The sequence below is a fragment of the Anopheles arabiensis genome, chromosome 2, assembly GCF_016920715.1.
Source record: "Anopheles arabiensis isolate DONGOLA chromosome 2, AaraD3, whole genome shotgun sequence".
NCBI classification, from domain to species: Eukaryota; Metazoa; Arthropoda; class Insecta; order Diptera; family Culicidae; genus Anopheles; species Anopheles arabiensis.
Window position 1 is genome coordinate 51,215,304 of NC_053517.1, and position 21,850 is coordinate 51,237,153.

The following is a 21,850-nucleotide window of genomic DNA, read 5'->3' on the forward strand; positions in this document are numbered from 1 at the left end:
TAACCCTTTGCTCTTGGGCTCCGCTCAAGGATGATTTGTCAGCTTGTTCGCTCACAAGGTGATCGTTCGCATCTCTGTTTCGTTGAACAAATCTCTTTTTTTCTTGCTTTTCGTTTTGCAAATGTGTCTTTTGAATTACTAATTCATTTGAAGGAATTTAAAGTACCCAAAATGTTCCTAGAATTATTTGTTTCAAGTTGATGTGTTGGAAGAATTCGACGAAACTGATACACATTTTTTGCAGCTTATATCAATTACTTCACCAGAATTGTAAGCTCTCTGAATTCGATAACTCTCTGATTACAATCCAATCCTTTGACTGGTGATTTACTTGAGCATCTTGACAGTATTCGTTATAAATCTTTTTCGAGAAGCAAAGCTGCAAAGATAATGCAGAGGTAAAATCGAATTAAATCTGTCCTTTGATGTTTCTCATTAGCTAGACAAATCGTGAAGAGAAACAAACTGCCATTCATTCCTTAAGAGGTGTATGACATACAGCTTTCGTTTTTTGCTTTGAAAATTCCAAATTCTATGATACAACAGAGCGTCACAAGGAAAAAAACCCAACAAATTTACACTCAGATTGTTCTACCGCGACATTCAATGCGTAGGTTTCGCGCGTGGTATTTCCTAGAATCACGAAAAGCAATCAAACAAACGTTGAATAGTTATCATGCTATAGAGAACACTTCAGCCCATGGCAATCAATTTGCTATGCCGATCGTGCCTTGCAGCAGTGCTAGGCGTTCCGTACATCGTGTAAGGGTTTTGGGACACACACACAGAGTGTGTAAACCACCAGGCGTCTCCACCGAACTTCGAGCACTTATGGGCTAACAAGAAACAAGCGAAACATTCGGTTCAGACATCATTTATACCGTAGCCGCCTTGAGGTGGAAGCGTTACGGTGAGAAACCCTTTTTCTGGTGGCCCTTTTGTGCTAAATCGAGCGGAAAACTATCGACAGATTGTACTACGAAACGTGGTGTGCCGCTATTAGGTTGAACCGAGTTGAACCGAGTTGAATCATTTTGATAAAAAAGCAAGCAACTGTATGAAAACGATATGAAAGAAAACGTTTGTAACGTATCTCAAGCTGACACGAATTTGTACTCCGCCCTTATCAGATTGCGATTTGGACGTGTGTTTTTTTTTTTTCACGTTGCTGGTGAAAAAGTCACCCCCGAAATAGCAGCAATGTTATCTTGGCTTTTTCACTTCAAGATAGCGTATGTGTCGTAACTATGTTCACTAAACGATTACTGCTTGATTCGATTACTTCGAACGATTTCGTTGTGTGTGTGTGCAGTAGTGGGTGTGATGTCGCATTGATTCCATGTGGGTGGAGGAATAAAGGTTCAAATTCCGGATGCTCATCCTTTTCAGTTCCTCTTATTCAACTATGATAGTAATAGCGATAGTGATGAAAATGAATATGATAATATTGCTGCAAAATTGCAATATTGTTATATAATGGTTAGTATTTGTAATATAACAGTTATTACATTGTGTAGCATAAGCTTAAGAGAGTTTATACCATGTTGTAATCACAGTTTTAGAGCATTTAGAGCGTAAATTGGGACAAGAGAAGTTAAAAACGTGCATGATTAAGAACTCATACCGTGACGATGTATTTTTTACAATATTATCACAACTTTTACCTTAATGAAGAAATTCTCTACCTGTTAGTCTTAGCATTTATTTCCTATTCCACTAAAAGAATTGAGCTGAAAGCATCAGATATGCAACAAAATGATTCATTATCGTTGCCCCAAAGACTTCCAGCCGTCCAACTGCGAACTGGATTATTCAACCCCACTTCTAACCGAACAGACAGGCACGACTGCCAAACTCACCACAAGCCAGAAGCTTATCTGCCCGATTAATTCACGCACCCGTCCGATTTTATTAATAAGCGCTTCCTTTTCAACCCACCAAAGCCACATCATACACACAAAGCGCACGGTTCGCATCGTCCATCATCGCGTTTGCCAGCCACGAGCATCACTTCCAGCTAATAAACACAAACAAACAAACCCCCGCAACCCAGCCCGTTGTAGTATGCCCGTTGGTTCCACGGGTGGTCGAAAATTTGTTTCGATCTTATGCAGCAAGGATTTAGCCAACGATGGCATCACTACGACACAGTCTCATCAGAATTGATGATGATGATTTAGGACGAGCTTTGCCAGAAACGAACCAATGATAGACAGACATAACCCGGGAAGTGCGTTTCTCTGTCACTTTTGCTTTCTCTCTCCTCTTTGGAACGCACCGAAAACACCGGCATGCCGCTAGACGCACGCTGGTGACATTGTGGACCAACGGGTGGAGCAAAATCCGCATCCCCAGCTCGGGTTCATTCGAGCGTTACATAATGTGTCTTAAAGCGAGAAAACGTTTCAGCGAGATCAGCACGAATTCTGTGAAATTCGTCACTTACACCAAAAAGCTCGAGTGATACACATTCCGGCTGGTGTGTGCCGGCGTGACGGTCTACAGACGGTCGAAAGCAAAGCAGCAAGCCAGCATCGAGGACATTGTCGGTGGGCGTTTAATGCTAGTCGGCGGATTTGACTTGAGATTTCGTTGTTGTTTTTTTTTTGTGGTGATGCAGCTCGTCACTAAAGCACACTAAAACGAATAAGAAGTGAGAGTGCTGTCAGGCGCTGGTGGATGAAAGGCACATTATGCCAAGCGAGCTATGACGAAGGATCTGCTGACATACACATACAAACACACACACACACACACACACACACACACACACACACATACACACTGGCATACACCAAACACCCACACTGAAGCACTCGTCTACGGCTGGCGTTGAAGTGAAAGGCGATAAGGAATATGCACATTTGCGCCCCTTTCCTCGCCTGTGCAAATCGGATGCAAAGCGAAGAACAAAACCAACTCCGTCAGCAGAAAGAATAATCAATGGCGAAAAGAAGTGAGCACTGGCTCTCGTTGGCAGATACTGCACAATCGTTGTGGGTGTGTGCTTGTCTGTCTGTCTGTCTGCACATTGCAGTACCCCATGACACAATTCTTGCCGAATCTGAATGCAATCAGCGAACTTTGAGGAAAGACAAGTACGGCAGCGTACGACAGCTGGTTTCACCAAGCGATTGTATCAAGCCAAACAGACTGCAATAAGGGACAGTATGTTAGCAACACAAAAACAAAATAAACAGCAGCAAACTACGAAGATAAATGACACTATCTGACGTTAAGCTTTCGCTGGCAGTACACACTTCACACCGTCCTGTACGATGCTACATCTAGCATAACTTATAGTCTACCCTCTCCGGCCACAAAAGCGCATCAACCCCCAGCTGTCGTCCGTTCCTATGGCGAACGAAGCGAGAGGAGCCGGATTCCGCGGTGCCACTAAACCAACCCAAGATTCACTCACTCACACCAACCGAAACGCACGCGTAACGTTTCGGCGAAACCTTTCCGATGCATTCGCTACTGCACGGGCAGCACCGACAACCCGTACGAAAGTGTTAAACTAATTTAGTCTTCATCCGAAATGGGGGTAAACTTGTGCTGGGTGCACTCATCGACCGTTTGTGCATGGGAGTTTGTGGACAAACCGGGCGTGCGACTGTTCACGCTTCAGCCAAGAATCAATCGAAACCGTACCACCGTACACACCCACACACTCACGCTCAATACGTCGTCACTGTGACGCGGCGAGACACACGCAAGGACACCTGCGGTGCGATCTACCGTCCTCGGAACACTGAACCGTTGATAAAAATACAACCGTCTGACAATAAACATATGATCCCGAATGGCAGAAGCTTCCACAACCACTCCGAAGCTTTTCACTTCGGGTGTGCACTCGAAGCACTACGAAGATGTTGATGACGCCGACAACAACGACGACGACGACGACAACAACGACGGCCGTCGCTCTCACTATGGGGCGTGTTGTAGCGGTGGAAAATCGTGCGAGCCGCATTTTCTCACCCATGCCGAAGAAATACTATAGGGCAAATGAGATGAGACGGAACCGCTCTCATCGAATGGCTTCTCACTCACTCCTGACATCTGTTAACTCACCGCCGTTTTGCTCATTGAGTGCTCGCGTCGGCGCAAACACTACCGCACGGTGGGAGCATGTTTGGTACCCTTCACAAACGGTATCAGATGGAATAGAAGGTGTGTGTCTGAGTGTGTATTTTTTTTCATTTTGCTTTTCAATGTCAAATTTTTCCACGCCATACGGTACGTAGATAACGGCAGTTCAAATCGGCTTAAATCGGATGTGAGTGGTTTCCCTTCTCACGTGGTACGCGACAAGGTACTTTCGGCAAAAAAGAAAAACAAAGCAAAGGAAAGAGCGTGAGCGAAGGTGAGTGCCAATTGAAATAATACGATCGTGAACTATGTACCTACTGAGCGCGGGAACGATCAAAACATTACGATCAATTGTCTGTTTTAAGTGTCTTTTCGTGTACGGTTTTTTATGTTGGATCATGCTTGCAGACAGTATCAGTGTACCGGATAGGACAAAAAATATGAAAGTCATGCACATCTTGTATAAACCTTCTGCAGAAACGTCAGTATGTTGATCGTCACCTCAAAAGAAATGATTCAGCACAACAATGTATATATTAGTGAAATTGATTATTCTTCCGATTCTTCCCAGTGCAGGCACGGTTTAGTTTCAGTAATCATACAGATAATTCCTTTCTTGTACAAGTTTATGAATCTTACATCGATTAGGTTATTTGGTCCATTTAGTACTACGAATATCAGTAGTATTACAAATATTAAGTTATTAGTTTAAAAACTCTATATTCATTTCATAGAAAATATAAAATTCAACTTTAAGCATAATAAGGGTATTATTAAAGTAAAATTAAAGTAAAAAATAGAATGGAAATGCGATTATGATAGCTACTAGGCGGCTCCATCAAAATAATAAAATTTAAAGAAAAAACTCCTTTTAGGGATAGTTTTAATCGTCATAGTTATAAGAATATTTTATGAGGAGGTGTAGTATTGTACAGTGTATCTTGCATACGTGAGAACAAATAGCACCAAGTAAAATGTATCCTTAATTGATTTCTTATGAAATTTCAAACTGACTTTCAAACAATAATGCATTGTAGCTGTAGCAAGCTGTAGCAAAGTAACACATACTCTCTTTTTGATTATTGTTTACTATGTCACTGATACCGCTGATTGCAGAGAAACGCACAGAATTAATTGAATTAAAAAGTTATCTTATTTCTGCAGTTGCAGCCCTGCTTAACTACAAGCATAAGTTGGCTTTAAATATGAACTAAACAAGATCAGTAAAGAATAATCTAAAATAACTGAATTTTTTTAGGTTTGATAAACATAGGTTAAAAAGCGTCATATGAACTATAATATACGCTTTGTAACAGAGTCGAAGTATGATAAATAAACACAACAAAAACAATGTAAAAAATAAGACAACATTTTGGTTGAAATAGACATGCGAAGCATGAAGTATCAGAAATTTTGAAAAATAAAATATATTTTATTAGCTGATACAACATTTTTGCGTTATTTTACCTATTACAAACAAACTTGAACAAATTAACATGATATTATTGCACGTGTTTGTAAATGGAAACCGAAACATGCACGTTCAAAACTTTGAATCAGAAATGGAAACCATTCATGCGCCAGATTATCAACAATTGACACAATCCTGTGATTTATTGGTGCACAAAATCTAAAAACCAATAGGATTAGTATTGAAAAAAATGCAAAAACGAACGCTACTTTTTGGCATGCTTGAAACACCATTTCCATCGTTATTGGTAGCAGCTTATAATGGAGCGTGATGATGGTAGAAAACAAAAATAGCACACTCCAGCACAAGAGTTTCCGTTTGTGTTTCTGGTTGTGTTCTGGTTACAGCTTAGAAAAGATTATGTTGAAGATAAAAGCAATACTTTTTTAAATATAAAACTAGCTCATAAAAATCTCAAAACAATAATCATACACTTTAATCATGATAAAAATTCAAAAACTTAAAACTTATACAAGCATTCCGGCAATGACGTTATCATTGCCAATAGAAAAAAAGTTAATTTTTAGTAAGGAAGTATTAAATAATATTTTTTTCTCATTACAATACTCATACTTCACACTTCTGTATGAATTTCTACAATTCATACATTACAGAGATATTCCTACATAGGCACACAAAGTTAGTTCTCGCATGAAATCCATTCACACTACCGCCCTACGATTGAGCTGTTTGTTTGATGAAAAACAAGCATCAAAACGAACTACTGCTGAAAGTGATCCGCTTATGAACAAAAGCACGCCTCAACTGTTGTGTGCTTCTGTTTGCCGGATTTTGCGTGCCGAAGTAAAGTCAACATGACCGTGCAGCTGGCCAAACGTGAAACCCAGTCAACAGTGGTCATATGAACAACTGGGGCAGACAAAAGCAGGCGTAAAGGAGGGTGAGAACACAGCAAGAGAACAACCCCTTACAATGCTACACACACACACACACACAACGATGGTGTAAAGCGAAACAACAGCGAAGCAGTAGAAGCGTATGAAAACACCGATAGGTATTAGCCATTCATAAACACCACAGCGGAAACCACGTTACCTCTTTGGTCGGAAGCGTTAAGCCTGTGAGTAAATAGTAAATATGAAAATTCCACTCATCGACACGCCTGAACACGTTCCGCTGACGATGGCGAGGGCAAAACGAAATGGCCAACGAACAACAATAAACATAAATATTAACCTTTTGCAAGTGTGGTGCCAGCGGATGATAATAGAGACAGCCAGAAACGAAATCGAACAGCTTGTGCGGGTGGGTGTTTGGGTGAGAGTGTTATGAAAGCAATCTGAAAGTTCGGAACAACTTTTCTAATTGCGACTCCTTTTGTTATGGAAATAGTAGAAAGTGAAGCAAAACTATCAATGCGGAGAGTGGTTGTCCAAAAATAGACCCGACACTCAGGAATATATGAATACACTTGCGCAGCGATTGGTAAGCAAAAAGTACCCGAACTACTGGAGAAGGGTCGGTGTAAAAAGGTGGTAGTCGGTCGGTACATGTTTCTCTCGCTTCGTTCGGGGTTTTTTATTTAGAAAAGTAGACCACAGTTCGAAGTAGCGGTTTGCGTGTGTTTTCGACGCACTCATAACTATTAACGCTGATGGTACGATTAGAGAGTCATTAGGCGCAGCGTTTCAATGCAGCAGTTTATTGCGCTTTAATTCGTTAATTCAAGATTAGGTTTACAATTAAACAATCGTTAATACGTTCGATCGTATGCTCAGTCCTTTATGTAGCCGATAAGAAACAGTTGTAATGTGGAAATTATTTTTTTATTAGCCGCGTTTTCACAGCCCATACTCCTGCTAGAACATACCTGTCAAACAAACTTTTTCATAGAGGTAAGGGGAAGTTTAGCAGCCTTTGATGAATGATCGCTGGATGGATAGCACAATTCTTTGTTTGCAATCTTTTGACAGGCCGTGTTTTTTCGTGTTTGAACATGTTTGTTCGATTGCTCCCAAGCCCAAAGCATTCTAACGGTAGTAAAGTCTGCATTTCTTACACGAAGATCCTGTATTTGAGGAATACTACATAAATTGATCAAAACATCCGCCCTCGACATCGATTACAGCCTCTATCTGACCCCAGAATCTGGAGCAAGCCTTTTTAACCCCGTATCTGGAAAGGACTATTTTTTGGACTTTTTTTTGTGCTGCGCGTTACTGTGCTGCGGGACGATCTTTTAATATCTCCTTTAACTTTGCCAAAAACAAAATAGACAAAAAGTTTAAGTGCTGGGAAGTTGGGAGATCAAATGTGGTGGTTTAGCATTTGGCTGCCACGTGGTAAAGCTTCGTGTCCTACTGCCACGCATACAACCTGCCATTGGTTTCTTTTCTAATCTATGGCTATAATACAGTTTACAGAAGCTTTCGACAGCTATCTGAATAGAGTTTGAGGCCCTGATCGTAAAAATACAGTGAAACCACGTCCCATTTAGCCAAAACGCAGTTTAATCGCACACATTTTGTAGTACTTTTCTTGCAGATTAGTCAGGAAAGCGTCGATACGAGCACATTCCGATCGTCTGATGGGCGTTACAAATCGTTTTCGTGATTTTCAGGGAACACATAGCATACACAATGATGTGCCAGTGCTTCTTTCCGGCGTGTATCATCATAATGCACGTGATCCGTGTTTCCACATTAGGCCACATGCCGGTTAAACATATTTCATGAAATTCAATGAAAAAAAATGTCTTGTTAGTAAACAACGTTAGCTTTCAATTGACGTATCGCTTGTGTTGATATGTCAAGGCAATCACTTACTCAGGCGTATTCTATTCTGAACTCGATTCGATTCGTGTCTAGAAAATGAACTGCAAAATGCACTTTTCCATACAAATGAACACACAACTCAATTCATCAACTCGACGTTGGGACGACTCAATTATAAGAATAGAATACGCCTGATTATGAGACAAACCGTAATTGTCAAATTTATCGTGCACATCGTGTATTTATTCTTACAGTTTACGCTGTAAAATTTGGTTAAATGTCACTTAAAAAATTACGAATTACAAAACAAATGCTTGTACCTGTTGAAAGATAGTCAGTCCTGTGTACGTAAGGCTAGGGCCACAAAAGATTGGATCCATTGATTAATATATTATTAGACCGTACGATTTCACGACATATTACAATCAATCAGAGCAACACAACTTTTCGCGAACTGAGATCAAGTACTAGGCGGCTCCACTGAAAACATTCCTAATCGACCTTTGTAGCATTTGACCTCAAATAATATAGTTAAGGTTAAGTTTCTAAACAATTTTCAAAGAACTTTTTACGTAAAAAACCATTTCGTTTCACGCAACCGATAAAAAAGTTATTTCTCAAAACGTATTTTCCGAACAATTGATTTCGTGTGTAGTAGACGTGTGTAGAACAACGAAAACCGGCAAACAGATCATGGTCACATCATGACCACTCATAGCCGTACTCAGTGTGATAGCTAAATAAATGTTTATCCAGCAAACCACACTGTTTTCCTACTGCTACCGTTATTGCTTCTGTCACGCAGGAAAAACGTGAGATAACTCACCACGTTCCATGCATGTATTGACCACTTACGGCTTTTGTAATATACACACACACATACACTCAAACAGTTGAGTGTGAAGCGTTAGTCCAAAGTGTACTTTTGCCAGGAAGTGTCGATGGAACGATCGGAAAATCAAATCAAAATTGAATCATCCCATGTACACTCGGTGGAAGCGAGTTGTGGCACGGAACTACGGCACATTATAGCTGTGGCTATTCGGATTGAAATGACTGGCTAGGGACATTTCGCAAACGCTGTGGTCGTTGGATGAGTTTGATTCATTTCAGCTTTATCAGAATAAGCGTATTTCGCAGGCAGTTTTTTTCTTTTTCAAAGATAATTTGTTTCCTATGCTGTTACAAGGACCGTTGTTTGTTGTTACAAGTGTTGGGAAACACAAACAAAAAATCGTGGGCCAAATCCTCAAAAAATCGGAAAGCATTCACAAATCCTTGGAAAACAAACAAAAAATTCTGAGAAACTCTGTATACGGTATTTAGTGTTCTGCAAATTAATTACTTTTTTTCAATTAAAATACACAAATAACAACATTTTATATTGCATGGTTTTATCTAACCTTTATTGCAGGTATAGCTTGGAATGGTATAGCTCCTTCTTTTCATAATTTTTTGTAACAATTTTTATTTGTTTTCATTTTTTCCTAAAAGACAGATTTTTAATTGCGATTTTAGCAGCAATGGATTTAAAAATACATTCATAATGATCGATCGAGGGGTTGAATGAATCATTCCAGTATTTTTTAAGAATTAGTAGACGGTTCGTAGGAAATCAGGGGAATTTATCACTACTTGTGCCTGAGAGTGGAACAAAAAAACAAAATAAAACACTAATCACCAAATCATCTCCCGCATTCTAACGAAATGTTCGGCGAAATGTGCTTTATCGATTGGCTGCTGCATAGGTTCAGTTTGCTTCTGCGAAATTCACCTTCTGTCTTTAATCCCACCTTGAAAGAATTGTGGGCAATGTGTGATAAATTGAACGTTCATACCCGCAGCTGCTTGGGCGTGGTGCAAATAGAATGAAGAAGGTACACGCAAAAAAAAAACAGCACACGTTCCTTTTGGCCCGTGAAGCCGTAGAAAATGCTCGTGAAGATTGCTACCAAAAGAAAAAAAAGAAGTATAGCTCGCAGTCGTGGCGTGTTAAAAATTTAAAGCCAGTCCTCCAAAGAGCGAGCGTGACTGAAATTTTTTAAACCGGCCCACTCTTATTTTGGCCATTGCATTTGGTCAGGCCCGGCACATGTCATCGGGGCTAACTTGGTACACTTTCGATCGATTTGGGTATAAAGCGACGACGAAGAGTATTGGTTCCTTTCTAGCAAAGATTTTCACGTCATCTGCAGTAGATAGTAGATGCGTTTCATCACTTCTTGCCGAAAGTTATGGAATGTGGGAAAATAAATGAACAAAAGTCGTCAACACAATCATTGACTACCGATTCGTCGTCACCAACCGTGCCATCTTTCCACGTGCACACGCTTTTGAACATAACTCTTATCCCAAACACTCGATAAATTTCAATCAATCAAGATAAATGTTTTCAAACAGGCGTATAATTTGTATTTCATTTAACTTTCTGGTACTATTTCGTCGACCGTTTTGCCACTTGTTGCCAAAAAAAGAAGAGCAAAAAAACAAGTAAAAACTGCGCCGATCGCGATACTGCTTCCCATTTAATATTCACGGTTATGAATTCACGAGCGATAAACACACTCACCAATCATAAATCAACCACCAACGTGGTTCGGTCTACATTTCGGCCCGGCTTAACGAGCTGGCAAAGATTCATACCAAAAAATTTCACAAATTCATTTTGATTTGTTTACCGGCAAGCCACCAAACGCAAGAACGGGGTGAAAGAGATATAGAGACAGAGAGAGAGAGAGCGAGAGAGAGAAACGGTAGTAGCTGCTACTCGTGCTTGCCCATGTCCCACAGTTTCGGGTTGATTCGGTATTCATAAGCCATCCGCGGTACCAGAAGCGGGCCGTGCAGATATGCTCAGGAGCGGTTCTTGTTGTACCGTCCCGACAGCACCTTCAGACAACAATTCCCACGTGTTTTTCTTTTTGTTCATTTGTGCAAGCATTGGCAATGGAATATTTTCTTTAAAAATGTATATGATTGCAGATGAAATTGATTCCCGTCGTGTGTGATTCATTTTAATTGCCAACATAGCAAGAATGAAACAAGAAGCAAGAGATTGATTTTGGAGATCTGTTTTAAGAAAATGTAACAAATACTTGAAAATGAGAATACTTTAAACGTCAATCCAATTATTTTAAATCGTTTCATTACTCCAAACATCATGAGAAAATAAATAAATTAAAATTTCGACAAATCAAGAAAATAATAAATAATCGCAACACATACACCCGATCGTAGCGTGTTTGTCTCAAACGGATGACACCATCCGCTCAAAAAGCAACAACCCAGATCTGATTATTTAAACACATCGTCTCCTTCAGACATTCAGCCAAGAAAATTGGTGTAAAACGTCGAAACAATCGCGTCTTCGCATAGCTAAAGGATTGTTGGAGCAAGAGCATGAGGGTTGATCTAACGGCCGGGAGGAAAAATGCTTAATTGCTTAATCATGTCAACGATGGGAGACGTGTGATTGTGTCAACGGAATGGTTGACACCCACACATCAGCTTTTTGCTTGTATTTTTTTGTGTCGTAGCTGGCCTTGTCTTTCAAGTTTTTTTTTTTTTGGGGGCATTTGTTTCATACGCAATTTTTGTTGATCAATATTGAACCGTTGCTCAAAGGATATAAATATCGTTCAAACTTCCCACGTATGTTTGGTGTTGCAATATGCACATCCAATCGCATTTTTACCATTTTTGTGGTATTATGAAATAAATATTTTAACGATTTGTAACATTACACCCTACCGCGCATCTACTTACACTCATAGTTGCCCTCCTCCGGATCGCTGACTTCCTTCGGCTCGTCCATGTTCGCTACACCACCACCATCGGCAAATCGGAAAAGAGAAAGAAACAACCAAACACCGTTGTAAACAAACTATCACGCTAGGCAGGAGGAGGCAACACGATTTCTCACGCACTTGCCCGATCGCGATCAACGGCTCGATCGAATGGGACGTTTGATCGTCACCGAGCGATAACGCATACTGACCACTTCGACAGCATCGGCACAGCAGACAGTCGCGCAGGCAGGAGGAGGACGACGCGACCGACGGTTGTATCGAGGCGGAGGCCGAAGATGACGTCCCCTTCCCGTGTCGCTGCTGTTTCGTACGCCACGGCCCTTTGTGCTGGGGCGCGGCTCGTCGCAAGCGGTTGGCGGCATCTCCCATGCCGCTCCCACACTGTCCAGCTGCCGCCGCGTGATCGAGGGTCAGGTACTGTATGGTTCGCGCTTCCCCACAACCACCGCCGGCAGCCGAGGGACCGCCAGCCGAAGCCGACCCATTGTGGGAGGTGGCCACGAGGGAGCCCACGGTTGAGGAGGAGCTGTTGCTGCTGCTGCTGCTGCCGCCGGTGGATGCGGCATCGTCCGGCTCAACCGGGATGGCCGTGAATCCGCGCGAAGACCATCGCATCAGTGCAATGTCCGTCGCGGTCGTTGATGGCAACTGGTGCCCGTCGGCACTGACCGTACTGCTGCTGCGATGGCCACGATTCACGAGCTGCATGACTCGATGTGTGTGTGTGTTTCACGCCACAGCCGTACAAAGCACACGATCAAACGAATGCCCACCGTCGCCACACCATCGAATGCAGCCAGTCGCACACTTGATCACACTCAACGGAAGAAAAATCAACCTCACACGCACTTGTTGGTTCACTCACGAAAAACCTAAACAACGCTCTTCCTCTTTCTCTCACACACACGAATTCTTATCACACACACACACGCGCGCACGGCACGGCAATCAAGAGCTGAGTGACCTGAGGCTGGGAAACACAAAAAAGTGAACGCTGAGAACATTCTCTTGGAGTATTAGCACTCGCAGCGACGACGATGATTCGATCCGCTTCGATGATGGTCAATCTCAATGGCGTGACGGCAATCTCGTCGGCCGGTCGAGATGATTGTTGTTGTCATTAGTTCAACTCCACCGCCACACACAAGGACACCGCCGTCCTCGGCAGTCGGCGTAGCATTTCGCTCGTCACCACGATCGTGAAATCACAAACCTCCCGCCCGGCGCGTAGCTTCGTCCCGTGTGGTGCGTTTATAATTGGATTGCATCCAAAAATAAACATTCATCGCTGTGTCGGACCTTTGCCGGGTGAGGAACCATCTCTATCTTCCACAAGTAGGGCAAAGAGATAAAGAGATAGAGAGAGGGAAAGATTGAGCAAAAGAGAAAGGGAGTAAGAGAGGACAGTTCCGGAGGGCTTGAGAAAGGTTAGTGTCTAGCGTCGTCTACGCCAAGCCAATCGTTACAGATGAGCGTAGGCTAAGAACAGATGGACACGGGTTATGACAGTCAACTGCTTCAACAAACACAGTAGTCAATCCGAATGAACTCCACATCCCTCCCACTAGAGACGGTTTGGAGAACTCTCTGTCCGGAAGATGTGCCGAGTTGAGGTAAATCATTTTACAATAGGGCCTGTATCGTCTCACCCACCAACGAATGTCTGTTTTCTGTTGCAATCATGTGCCTGTGTGCTCGAGATCCTATCTGCTCGGAGCACTCGGGGCAGTTGAAACACATTGCTTGTGATTAATTTTCCAAGAAAATCGAAATAAACAACATCAAAACATTGGTGTAAAGCCAGCAAATTTAACGCTGCGATCGAGTGCCGTGATAGAGATCATCACTTTCCAATTGATTTGCTAGCAAGTGTAACAGTAACGAATCTTGGATTTTTCGAAATTGCAAGGGTGTATATGATTCGGATTCAAAAGGGAAAACAAAAAATGAATCTTACAAAAGCCACATAAAATTACAAGCTTTATAAAAACCACAACAACCATGGACGAGTAACTGTCCAAGGTTCCCTCGGTTCTACAATACGATGCTCCGTAGATGCATATTGAAGCAGCCTCTTTTTAAAATAATTTTATAATTTCTATACTGACCCCGCATTATGTTCTCTTCAATAACCGATGCTTTAAAGTCATATTGAGTCACACAAATAGAATAGACCAATAGCTCGCCCATAAAACCAAAACAATCCAGATTCAATAAAACAAGCAATCGTTATATATTTCAATTTCCATCCCTTCCTGCTTTGGATGTTTAAAAAAACGTTTCTCACAACAATCACCGAATGATTAATGCACACGGAAATTTAGCAAACATCCTTTCGCAAATTGGCATTGAAAATTGGCACAATGTTTGCCAGATCCGAGATATAGGTTCTGTTTGCTGTTTCGCATGTTTCCCCAGCAAGACCAACCTTGTCGGGGAGTTCTGTGCGCCGTATGCCTTGGTACAGGTTTGTGTAGTAGTATCGAACCGCACTGCCACTGCCAGCGAGTTCTACAAATCAATTTACCCACTGACACTGACACTACTCTAAACAACCGTTCCGTTCGAACCGATGCTGGCAGTGCCATGTGGCCAAAACGCACAGCAGCAGCCGCAGCAGCTACTGAAATGCACAAGAAGAAGCTTCCCCCCTCCAAGAGACTCCGCTTGCTCGAAACCTCCAGTACGGCCGAGCCCGTTCTTACCAACCTCTCTCCACTCGAGGTGATATATTTGAGACACGGCCAAATTAAAGAAGAACAAGCTGAAGAAATAATAAAAAACCGGCAAAATAACCAAAGCATCGAAGTGGTCCTTAACTCGCGCGCGCGGGCCGGGTCGGTCGTGGGGGCAAGACTATTAATGGCCAGCGTCCACGATTCGTGCGCCCGGGTTTTCGCACCGAACATTCCCGGCGTAATTAATGGGCCTGACAAATATTGCAACTTTGCCAAGCAATCTGCATTTCGTCGACAGATGGCAGCGCAAGAAGATGGTCGTGCCTGACGGATGCTCTGCTCGTGTAACGGAACCAGGCTAGTGGATGGGACGTGTGTGTGTGTCTATGTATGACTCCCCGCACAGAGTGATTCGATTGAAACGGACGGCATCGATCGCGTACAGGCGTTTGGCGCGTACTATCGATTTTTTTCTCTTCTGATGCCTTAAAGCAATCGGAAATGATGGTACACATGCCGACTATTTGCGATTAGTCGCTTACGAATGTTTGATGGATAGGTTCGATTTGTTCGAACGCTTGTTCTTGACAGCGAACACGCAATGACGATCAATCGAATGCTGTGATTTCACTTTAGAGCCGGAATGCTACAAAGTCCGGGGTGCGGGAGAGTAAATTTGAATTAATCCTTTTTCAACTTTAAACGCGTCTCAATCTTACCATTTTCAAGTTTATGACTCCTCTCTTTACTCTTCTTTATTATTCGAAACATACAAACGGTGAAGACAAATAACACCGCGAAGGTGTGGACAAGTGAGCTCAAGGTCACGCATTTTTGTTTCCGTCGTCACCGATGGCCGAAGCGGCCGGTTTTCCCCCCATTGAACCCGCGGCCAACAACCTGGCAAAGGGGTTTAACATAATTCATTGCTCAGGGACACGGCAGGAGAAGTGCTGTCTAATATTCTAAAACACACAGCTTAAGCAGCATTCAGCAAACCCCATTTCAGTGAACCTGTTTTGGAAATTTGCGCCAGCTTGTTGCTCGGTCATGGTCGGTGGGGAATATGTTCTACCGGCAATCTTCCGCCCAATGTCACCGTCCTGCGGGGCAGCAGCTGCGTCAACGGTACTAATGTGCCGCACGGCGGGTATCGCCGTAAATCGTAAATATCCGCCCAAGACATCGGCATCGGAAGCTCACATCACATGTCACCGACACTTAAGGGAATTATCGTAAAAGCGGTAAACAAAAATCCACGCCATTTTAAATTCCCATGTGCCAATAAAATTATTTTTATGGCACAAAAGAAAGCATATTGTTAACGATTTAGAGAAAACTTCTCAAGCAAAAAGAATAGTTCCCATGAACAAATTGTGTAAGAAATTGAATGTCCAAGTTCTTGCGCTAATTACAGTTACAGGAAGCTTCAAATATCAACGCAGTAAACAACGCCAGATAGCGGAACGATCGAGAAAGATCTATCGCTTAATCCTCTTCAAAAGGGACCATTAACTGCCTGCCGCACATCTGTGCCACGATCGGTCCGACGGTCTCTGAACCTTCCTCCGATTTAGAAATATAAAGTTCACAAAATTTTCAATACGCTATAAATACATCAACTAACCTCTTGCTAGTCCCCCCTTGACCTCCCACAAAAACTGCCGTTGGCGCAGGAGAAAAATCTCAACAACCAACAGCCAACAGTTCGCCCGTTGGACAGTTGGAGGTCGTGTGGTACGGTACGCGCACACAGGGAACCACCACCAACTTTGTGGTTCGGTCCCGAGCTGAGCGTCTGAGGTTGGTGGTGAGCATGATTATTGCTACCATTTTATACATTTTTTTTTATCAACCCGGTTATGTTTGCCTTTTTCCGGTTCGAAACGAAATTTGATTCTGCTTCCTTCGATCACTCTCTGCCCGCCACAGGCCGTCATGTGTTGATTTTTCACACCTCAAATTAGATTCCGCCACGCCGTCGAACCTATACGGCGAACGATCATCGCATCGCTGCCCAGCTTACGCATACACTCTGTTTCAGACTTCATAAATTATGACGAATTATACCCGATCGGCGGTCTGCGTGTATGCGTACGCATTCCTATCGTTTTTGAGTCGTGTTTTTTTAACCACTAAACCGCGGGAAGATCGCAACTTGTAGTAAATAATGATAACGTCACACATCCGTCATGCTGGTTGCGCTTGAACCCGCGTATTACTACAACATGCTACAATTGACCGCACGTGCCGGACAGTGCGGAGTGATTGGTTTCCCAAACCAAATAGCCGCCCTCGGATCGGAGAGCAAACTGAAGTAGAACAAACACTCGAGAGTACGCGCGATCGTCGCGAGAAAACCGTGTGTACTACCACTTGCTGCCAAGCCTTACCGAACAGGACGGCTTGCACGACCGGTGCACGGTGCAATGCAAACGCTCTAAAATCCCGGCCTATACTGACAACACACAATGTGCGTACACGGATTCCCCGACGGACGGTTGCGAGTGAGTGAGTGTCCATCGTGGACAGGGCCAGTAATCTTCTAGCGCACGGTACACCTACTACTGCCGTGGATGCCGGGCCGAGCATCGGCGAGCGCTCACACGCAACGTAGTAGATTATTTGGTTTCCGTGAGATCAGTCCTCGTTTCGTTAGATTCCGCACCTTGCGCCACGCGGGTCTTGCGCTTAACCATAGTCATGGGCTAAATTTACACAGCTCTCACGTATGACAAGCAGCTCCCTTGGAAGCAGCATTTTCTCTCTCACTCTCTCTAGTTTACGATTTTCTCTCACAAAGCTATTGAGACGATCTGGTAAGATGATTGTCTAATGGGTGAAGTATAAAAGTTTTGTTTATTGCTTTCAGGTATCATGCAACTCCGTCTCCAGTTCGACGCTCTCGATGCCTTCCATCTTGCCGTGCTCAACCCTCTGATGGCCCAACATTTCCCACCGTTGGAAGAAACGTTCCGGACAATCACTACACGCAAACGGACGCTCCTTGGTATGCTCTTTCCGTATGTGCACCTGCAGCTTGTAGTTCCGGCCGTACGTTTTGCTGCAATAGCCACACTTGAAGGGATGTACATTTTCGTGCCGCAGCTCGTGCACACGCCGATCGCCGTACGTACCAAATCCTTTCCCGCAAATCCTACACTTCTTCGTACGTTCGCCCGTGTGCACGGTTTGATGATCGCGCAGGTGGCTACGGCACTTAAAACGCATCTCACACTCGCCACAACCGTACGGTCGCTCGTCGGAGTGGGTCATCTGGTGGCTCAGCAGGTCCGACTGGCGCAGAAACTTTTTCGCGCACGTGCTGCATTCGTACTTCTTTTCGCCGTGTATCTGCCGGTGCGACAGCATCGTACTGCTGGTGTAGAACCCTTTCTGACACACGTCGCACACGTACTTACGGTCGCGCGTGTGTGCACTGTTGGTGTGGCCGTGTAGAGCACTGCGACTGCAGAAGCTAGCGCCGCAGGTTTGGCAACCATACTTTTTCTTGCGATACGGTGCGGCCTGGTGCTTGGATAGGGCAGCATGGCTGATGAAGCGTTTGTAGCAAATGTCGCACTCGTAGGGCCGTAGGTTGGTGAGGATTCGTTCGTTTTCGTGCACTTGGGCGGTGTGTTGCTTCAGCTCGCCAGCGGAAGGGAACTGCACACCAGGACAGCCGCAGCACGCAACAACGAACTCGGTGGCTTGAACCGTACTTTCTACCGGGTCGTCCACGGAGGATTCATTGGTTTCCTGTGTGCTTTCGATGCGTTCTATTATTGCATCATCTTCACATTCATTAAGCGCTTCTATTTCACCAAATTCAACATCCTCTACAACATCATAAAGCTCGTAGTACGATTCATGGTCAGCTGTCTGTTCTATGATACTTTTCCCATCTTCTACATCCAGTTGTTCTACCAAAATTTCTGTTTCAGAACATATATCTTCTTCGTATATATCTGCATGATCTTTGATAACTAGCTGGCATTCCTCTTCTGTTAGAGGATTCTCTTCCGAACAGTCCGTTTCTTGAACACTTTGGCGCTCGCTGTCTTGCGTGGTTTGGAAATGTTCCCTGTTAACAGAAAGACAATGAATAAGTCAGTCGTAAGAATTATACTAAATATATACTAAAACAACATACCTCTCGCTATCCTCTGCGGGAAGAAGAGCCCGCAGCTGTACGTCTGATTTTAAACATTTTTTCCGAAAGTTGTTACACATTACAATAAAATCGGAACACTCCTGGCAGACACAATCGGGCAAACCGTCACCTCGGGAAACTCTTATACCGGTAAGCGAATGAAACATTTCATCAAGAGTCACCTGGTTGATTTTCTTAAAAATCGAACAATATTCGTCTGCTTCCTTCTGCAGACAAGCACGACACGTTTTCATTGTAAAACCGATATATTTAACGACCGCTATCCAAATTCTATTCGTTGCTTTGCCGTACGCAGCGCGGTTTGTTTTGATTGGGATTGTTTACGCCGTTTGACAGTTTACGCGTTCGCCATAGTAGAATACTCCCTTTCCATAGTCGTCAGATTCAGCGGATGTTGCTGAATGACTTAGGCCGCGCTCTAGAACGAATGAACAGCAACACACGTCCATTGTGTTTTGCGTCTGATGAAGTCAACTATGCTTAATCGTATCTTGTCGTGGTCGTAGCGGTTATACTGCATTGCTTAAAACAATTAAAGACCATGGATTAAAGAAAGAAAATATATTGCAGTCTGAGCAGTTAAAATATCGCTATCGATTTATGTTTAAGCATTGACATATGTTCATTACTATTTATCTTTTTATAATTTCAATATGTTCGGATTTATTGGCATTTTTCCAAAAAGGCGTCATGTTATAGAACTCTTTTGATCTATTTATTTCCATTTCTATTCGGCGTTCTGGCTTATTTTTTTACATAATTATCACCCCCTGAACCGATCATCCAAGCGGCAGGCTAGCTAAAGTTTTGTAACTCTAGTAATACGACTCGCATCCTCTCGTGGCCACCTAATCTGGTTTCGTTTAAAAACTCCTTCTTAAGCAGTACATCATGGACACCGTTTTGGCGTAACAGGTACAGCAACATTATAACATTTGTATCGTACAGAATATTGTTTGTCAATAAATTGTCATGATACAGCTTTAGGAGAGTCAAATTTAATTGATAATACACATCGCTTTTCAATGCTTCTTCATACCGCCCCATTAATGTTGCGCTGCTAAACAACATTTTCAAGGCGTGCAGTTGTGCTTTGAGCAGCTCTTCTTTGTCAGGTTCATTCAATTTCTCCTGCAATTTGTCTACGCAATTCTTAAAATCTTTCGCGTTGTAGTGATTTGCCAGCGTAACAATGTTCATTTCATTGGATTGATGGCTTGGTGCGTTGGTTTCTCCTGTGGCGGACATTGTCTTCTTTAAAGACTGGAATGCATGATTTGCGGTGCTGGCAGGGACCAGTTTACAAACGCCATTCAACATTTCCTTAAATGTTTCCTTCGAGTAATACATTCTGTAAAACTCCTGTATGATGCCCAAACACAGCACACCTTGGTTCGATAGCAGTATTCTTCTTGCGGTCACTTGCACAGGATCTTCCAGCGTAAGTTGCTCGAAAAATGTCCACTTTTGCGTGGAATTTTCCGCCGAGCTCCAGTTCATCTTCAGCAGCTCCTCCAGCGTGGTGTAGTTACAGGTGACTGTACGGCAGATGTGTAGCGCTGTTTTCAACACTTGTGCTAAAAACATCGTTTTCTCTGTTTCTTTCATCACCAACGGCTGCATAAGAGCTTCCACTATAGAGTTTATATCCGCTGCTAGAAATACTACATCTTCGAAATTGTAATTACTCAAGTTTTCCACTAAATAGATGGACGAGAGATCCATGTTTACAAACACAGTTTTTCGATCGCGTTTGACAGCTGATTTGCAACTCGCAGAAACGTCAAGTTTGTTTGTTTACATTTTGCAGACGAACAAATCGTTTCGTAAAAACTCAACGCAAATAACCGAACCAGTGCAATTAATTTTTGTTAATAAACGTACACTAACCATGCTACCAATTTAAGTTCGAAAAGTTGCCTGAAAATGAACATTGCCATGTTAGAAACGATCATAAACAGTGCATCTGCGGCGGTTTGTAGGCTATGCCTCAGTTACGACGCTTCTGAATACGTTTCCCTTGATGCACATGAATCTGACTCGCTCGTGGCAATTATCAACAAATGTACCGGAATAAAGGTAGACTTAGTATTTAAAAAACAACCATACACTTAAAAATAATAATCGCAATTTCATTGCAGGTTCGTGGAAAGACAACCAACATCGCAAACAAAATATGCAACGATTGCCGGAATGATGTGGTCAAATTTAACCAACTGCGAGAAAGGTGTCTGGCATCGGATAAAATTCTGCTCGATCTATATAGGAAAAGAAATAGACTAACACCCAGGTTGTTATCTAGCATACCGTCCTTAGCAAAGGAAAACTATGGCGAGCGCGAACAGCAAGAAATATTCACACCAACAGAAACAAATGCAAATATTTGTAACGTTCAATCAACATCACAAAAAGTACCGTGTCTTAGATGGTTCAATTCGTCCCTTCGAATGCAACATTTGTTTTGAACGGTTTTTAACACCATCGCTGCTGAAACACCATCAAACACGACCCTACCGGAAACGGTCACACATTTGCAGGTCCTGTGGGTCGGCTTATTTCACGAACTCTGCCTTGAACCGGCACGAAAAGGTGTGCACTGTAGTTGATAAGAACTATACATGCGAAGAGTGCGGCAAACGGTTCCGCCAAATCATTACGCTGAAAAACCACCGCAAACTGCATCAAGCGGAGAAAACATTCGCATGTCCCGTGTGTGGCAAAACGTTTAAGCAAAAGTTTGAAATCACCATCCACATGGTAACACACACCGGGGAACAGCCTTATCCTTGTGATCAGTGTCCGGCTAGGTTCAAGCGGAAACAAGCACTGAAAAATCACCAAAATCGCCATCGGAATCCGCGTCCATTCAAATGTGAATCATGCGATGA

The 21,850-nt window shown here is 43.0% G+C and overlaps 2 protein-coding genes across 6 annotated transcripts in view; both read right to left on the bottom strand.

The window, feature by feature from the left end:
* Positions 1 to 17,352, bottom strand: part of LOC120897452 (Kv channel-interacting protein 4-like) — a 59,033-nt gene extending 41,681 nt beyond the window's left edge. For 2 of the 5 annotated variants that reach the window (XM_040302375.1, XM_040302372.1), the window contains exon 1: positions 3,679 to 3,785. The gene's annotated coding sequence lies outside the window, so the exon portion shown is untranslated. Of the gene's footprint in view, positions 1 to 3,421; positions 3,439 to 3,666; positions 3,786 to 12,066; positions 12,121 to 12,298; positions 13,081 to 17,181 lie in introns of those variants that run through there. The other 3 variants (XR_005738528.1, XM_040302373.1, XM_040302374.1) reach the window with 3 other exon arrangements.
* Positions 17,353 to 17,608: 256 nt separating this feature from the next.
* Positions 17,609 to 19,377, bottom strand: LOC120897449 (zinc finger protein 239-like). Its single transcript, XM_040302368.1, has 2 exons — positions 18,942 to 19,377; positions 17,609 to 18,872 (listed from the first exon to the last, which is right to left on the bottom strand). The coding sequence occupies exons 1-2, from the start codon at positions 19,193 to 19,195 to the stop codon at positions 17,657 to 17,659; spliced, it is 1,470 nt and encodes a 489-aa protein (XP_040158302.1). The 5' UTR covers positions 19,196 to 19,377; the 3' UTR covers positions 17,609 to 17,656.
* Positions 19,378 to 21,850: the final 2,473 nt, after the last annotated feature.

What these genes read in the sequence shown, in the direction of transcription:
- LOC120897449 (XM_040302368.1), bottom strand. Translation starts at nt 19,195, where the DNA reads ATGAAAACGTGTCGTGCTTGTCTGCAGAAGGAAGCAGACGAATATTGT. An exon ending in CCCGCAGAGGATAGCGAGAG is followed by an intron (nt 18,873 to 18,941) that starts GTATGTTGTTTT and finishes TTCTGTTAACAG; the next exon opens with GGAACATTTCCAAACCACGC.